This window comes from Triticum dicoccoides, chromosome 1A (genome assembly GCF_002162155.2).
Source record: "Triticum dicoccoides isolate Atlit2015 ecotype Zavitan chromosome 1A, WEW_v2.0, whole genome shotgun sequence".
In the NCBI taxonomy this organism is placed as follows: domain Eukaryota; kingdom Viridiplantae; phylum Streptophyta; class Magnoliopsida; order Poales; family Poaceae; genus Triticum; species Triticum dicoccoides.
The window spans coordinates 418,938,757-418,943,367 of record NC_041380.1 but is presented as its reverse complement, the minus strand read 5'-3'; the positions used below and the strand labels follow the sequence as shown (position 1 = coordinate 418,943,367).

Here is a 4,611-nt window from a genome sequence, read left to right as displayed (position 1 = left end):
TACTCCCTCCGTTCACTTTTATAAGTCGTTTTAGACAAGCGAAATTGTATTGTTTTGCACATTATCTGAAACATCTACAAAGCCTTATAAAAATGAACAGAGGGAGTATAAAAGGTTTTAGATAGAGATCACTATCTAAACGCTCTTATATTTCTTTACGAGGGGTATTTGTTTGTAATTTTCTGTAAGAACACTTCCAGCATCTTGAGCACCAACATAACATTGGTTATTATATAAGTAATCAGCAAGACGGTACATCCGTCCGAAATATTTGTCACAGAAATAGATAGAAATGGATAAATCTAGAACTAAAATACATCTAAATACATTCATTTTCGCAACAAGTAATTCGTGACGGAGGAAGTACAATGGAATCAAACATAGGCAGTTACTCATGCAGATGCAAAACCAGAGCAAAGACAACATCTAGAACAAGTGATAGAAAAAACGTCTACGATAAAAGCTCATGGACTCATGGCTTATATGATTGGTCAGTCTCTGCATGTAAATCAGGCAAAGTGTCTCACTTTGCCAAAAAGACATAGGCACTGATATGCTACACACTTACAACGTACGTAGTGTGTTAACTACTCCCTCCATTCCTAAATATTTGTCTTTTTAGAGATTTTAAATGAACTACCACATAAGAATGTATATAGACATATTTTAGAGTATAGATTCACTCATCTTGCTTCGTATGTTGTCACTCGTTGAAATCTCTAGAAAGACAAATATTTAGGAACGGAGGGATAGCACCTAATGAGTTCAGTTCACACTTCACACCATCCAATAACTTAATCAGCAACACATTTCCACCTAAGCTTAATCCAAGATCAACTGGCAAAGAGGCGGGAAGAAGCTCTCCACAACACCCCCTTGAACATTTGCCACCAACCCTCTCCCCCCATCTCTTCCCTACAAATATCAGAGCGAGCACCTATTCGCAACACACGGTCTCTCCCAGCTGCTAATGCTACATCCAAAGTAGTGATTCTGTTCAGAAGAGAGCCGAGCTCAGCATCAAGTAAGAAGGCCTCCATCTCCGCGATTTTGGTGCCATCGCCATCTATCAAAGCTTCTTTGAATGATTGCAATGCTGTGAAGAGGACAGGAGAAGCATCTTTGGTGTGCACCGGACCATCAGCTCCAGCACTGTCTCCAGTAACTTCAGTTTCTGAGCCCTCCTGTGACATAAGAAAATTCATGCATGTAAGCGTGTTTTATAGAGAGTTTTGTGCAAGGCAATAGATAGATTCTAATGATACAATACATACCAATTTATCTAGTTTTTACATAAGCAATGAAAGTGCAGTAGGACACAGTTACACTACTGCCATCTCATAGCGGTTAGCATTATAAAGCAAGTGTAGAGAGATTTTCAGTGGACAAAGATTTCCAGTCTCAAATATCCACAATGCACCACTTCATATATGTATGTATCATATAATCTACACAAACCTCGATGCTAAAAGTTGAAAACATTGCATCATCATACTAATATGCAACTTGTAACAAAACTCCTCTACTACAGTTATAAAATCAGACATGCTACTGCATCAAAACATAAAGTCGATGGCTGATTTTCACAGAAATACAATAGTCCAATGCTCAACACAACTGAATACACTGTACGGTCTAGCCTAGAGACCAGATGAAGAAACTTTAGCAAAATCTTGAGAGATAAGCTTGGACTCACCTTGTTGTGTATCAAAGAAGGAGGCCAGACCATGATGTAGGGATCAACAGGGCAGTAAGAACGTCGTGTTTCCTTAAAGAGCAAGTTCACCTCTGCTGTTTCCAGGCAGAAGGATAGGAACCACTCAGAAGATTGCGGGTCCCTGGAGTAGACAACAGATAGGTACACAAACCCATTAATAACCTCCATAAGATCTCCAACATCAACATTATCCTTGACTGGACGCTTAGTGATCTCCTTGACAATTGCGTGCAATGGAAACATCTTGTGCAGCACGAATCTGCCGATGCCGACATCGTCGGGTGTCCAAAGCCAAACAGAAAGCGTGCATTCCTGTACATTTACCATACAGAGCCTCCCATCCCTGGTCTGACCAATCTTAAATCTTGAGTATGACCCTCTCAAGGAGGGCGGCAGATCCATTCGACAGAACTGAAAGGTGGCAGTGTTGAGCGCCAGAATGCAGTCTTCCTCCAGATCTAACCAACAGACGAACCGATCGACAACCGTACTAATCGTGTGCATGTCGCCTTGAAGCAGTGGCTTCCGAGACTCCGGGAAGATCTGCCACTTCATGGCGTGAGATGAGAAGACGGCCACGCGCGCGCACGCCCATTGGAAATCGTGACGGACACAGACCACACGGGATGGGCTCTGGTGCTCTTGGTCGGGAGGGAGCGTGTGGAACTCAAGGTAGGGTTCATCGTGAGGCTTCTTGGGGAAGATAGCCAGAGACGGCATGTGGGGGTTGTAGGAGACAACCCGCTCGGTGCTCCGGTTGACGAATTGGACGAACTCGTCGGAGTAGGGGATCTGAGAATATGTCCACCACTCGGACGCGTCGTCGTCTCGGAGTAAATCAGCGAAGGCGCCGGCGATGGCCGGGTCGGAGCTGCGGCTTGCGGCAGGGACGACAGCGCTCATGTCGGGTTCGCGAAAGAGGGCGAGCAGGGGCGGTGCGTGGAGATCGCGGAAGCGGCGGCGGAAGGGCGGAGAGGAGCGGGCGGCGCGGAGGAAGGCGCGGCAGGTGAAGGCCGCGCACACAAGGCTCGGGAGGTCAGGGAGGCGGAGAAAGACCTCGCGGAGGAGGTCGTCCGTGAGAGCGCTAATGGTGGTCGGAACGGATAGCGGCGGCGAGGGTGGTGGCTGCTGCGAGGCCATGGCTGTGAAGTGGAGGATGCGCGTCTCGTGGGCATTTTTAGTGGTCGGAACAGACAAAGCATGCGCTGCGCGTCTCGTGCTCTTCTTTTTAGTGAGCATTTTTTTAAGGACATCTTTTTCTTAGCAGAAATTCGTGCTAGTGGGCTACGGCCTGTGGGTAATACTGCGGGAACAGATTAGTATGCGCTGTATGCCTGTCACCCTTATTTGCAAAGCTTACTTAAACCTTGCGTTCAAATCTCGTATAATTTTCATCACTGGATTACTCGTATCAAGATCTTCAAAACTGAATTTCATGTTGATAGATCTCGACGAACTATGTTTTCAAAGAAAAAGGACGAAAAAACTCCAACCAAAAGTATGTTTTTTATACTTTTTCCTCTTTTGAAGAGGCACAAATACATTTCTCGCGAAAGTAAATTTGTGCCTCAACGAGAAGCAAATCTCTAGCTCTCGCAGAAGAAGAAAAAAATGTTTTTACCTCACATGAAAGCAAAGAAATCCAAACAATTCGGAGGCACAGTTCACATAAGTAAATCTGTGCCTCTTATGAAAGAAAAAAATGTAGTTTTTTCCTTTTTTCGAGAGGCACAACAAGGAAACAAATATGTGCCTCCACGAGAAGTAAATATGTGCCTCTTATGAAAAAAAAACACGTCTTTTTCCTTTTTCTAAGACTAGTCAATGTGTACATGCAATGCACGTTAATTTAAAAGTATATTAAGTTCATGCGGATATTAAGTAGGATATTATGTGCGTGTTATTATGTGATTAGCACTATTTTTTGTATGAAATTAACTGCACGCTAAACGTGTTGAACGCTCGACATTGAAGCAGTATAGGTTGTTGGATTGACATGATTTGATGGCCAAGATTAATTGGATCTGTCCATTTAGATCTTTTTATATTAATATAGATATAGATATAGATGTGCCTCTCGCGGAAGCAAACGTGTGCCTCCATGAGAGTAAATCTATGCCTCTCGTGGTAGAAAAAGAAATATTTTTTTCCTTTTTCCAAGAGGCACATGTGCCTTTCGCAAGAGCAAATTTGTGGCTCCACAAGAAATAAATATGTGCCTCTCTTAGAAAAAAACATGTTTTTCCATGTAATTTATTTTTTGTCAGAAACCTAAGAAAAACGGAGGGAGGGGGATGGAAAGCCAAAAAAATGTAAAAAATCATCTAAAGGCCGAAAACATGTACAAATAAGAATTAAAAAAAATCAAAGGAAGCCCCAATACGCGATATGTGGCGGCGGCTTGGTGCGCTCTCAGCCCATCAATAGTGACTCTAGTGGGGCCTCCCCAAGGAGTACTCGTTGATTAGTTGCTTTCGGTCGTCACATCATCACAAAAGGTATATCTCGCCTTAAGCGAGACGGAAGAAGCTCTCGCTGAAAGGTGTGAGCATATGGGCCGACCTATCAGCGTAGTTCAATAGCTTCCCTTGATGTGGGTTTGCTCGCTATATGTTTTCTTCTTCTTTTACCTTTTACCTGATTTCTTTTTTTGTCGCTTCTTTTTGTTTTTTATCGGTTTTTCATTTTTCTTCGTTATAACTTCAGTTTTACATCGATTTTTTTGTTATTTTTCTCGGTTTACATGGAATTTTGTTTTCTCCCCTTTTCCTTGTTTTTTACGGTTTTATTTGTTTCTTTCTGGTTTTTGAGTTTCATTGTTTCTTTTTCTTTGTTCTTTCTTTGGTTTTCTTTTTTTCTCGGTTTTCACTCAATATTTATTTTCTTCTATTTTA

The 4,611-nt window shown here is 42.6% G+C and overlaps 1 protein-coding gene across 1 annotated transcript; it reads right to left on the bottom strand.

The window, feature by feature from the left end:
- Window positions 1-695: 695 nt before the first annotated feature.
- On the bottom strand, window positions 696-2,897 carry LOC119276809. The gene is made up of 2 exons (XM_037557968.1): window positions 1,697-2,897; window positions 696-1,184 (listed from the first exon to the last, which is right to left on the bottom strand). The coding sequence occupies exons 1-2, from the start codon at window positions 2,855-2,857 to the stop codon at window positions 834-836; spliced, it is 1,512 nt and encodes a 503-aa protein (XP_037413865.1). The 5' UTR covers window positions 2,858-2,897; the 3' UTR covers window positions 696-833.
- Between the last annotated feature and the right edge of the window lie 1,714 nt (window positions 2,898-4,611).

What these genes read in the sequence shown, in the direction of transcription:
- LOC119276809 (XM_037557968.1), bottom strand. Translation starts at nt 2,857, where the DNA reads ATGGCCTCGCAGCAGCCACCACCCTCGCCGCCGCTATCCGTTCCGACC. An exon ending in CTTCTTTGATACACAACAAG is followed by an intron (nt 1,185 to 1,696) that starts GTGAGTCCAAGC and finishes CTTATGTCACAG; the next exon opens with GAGGGCTCAGAAACTGAAGT.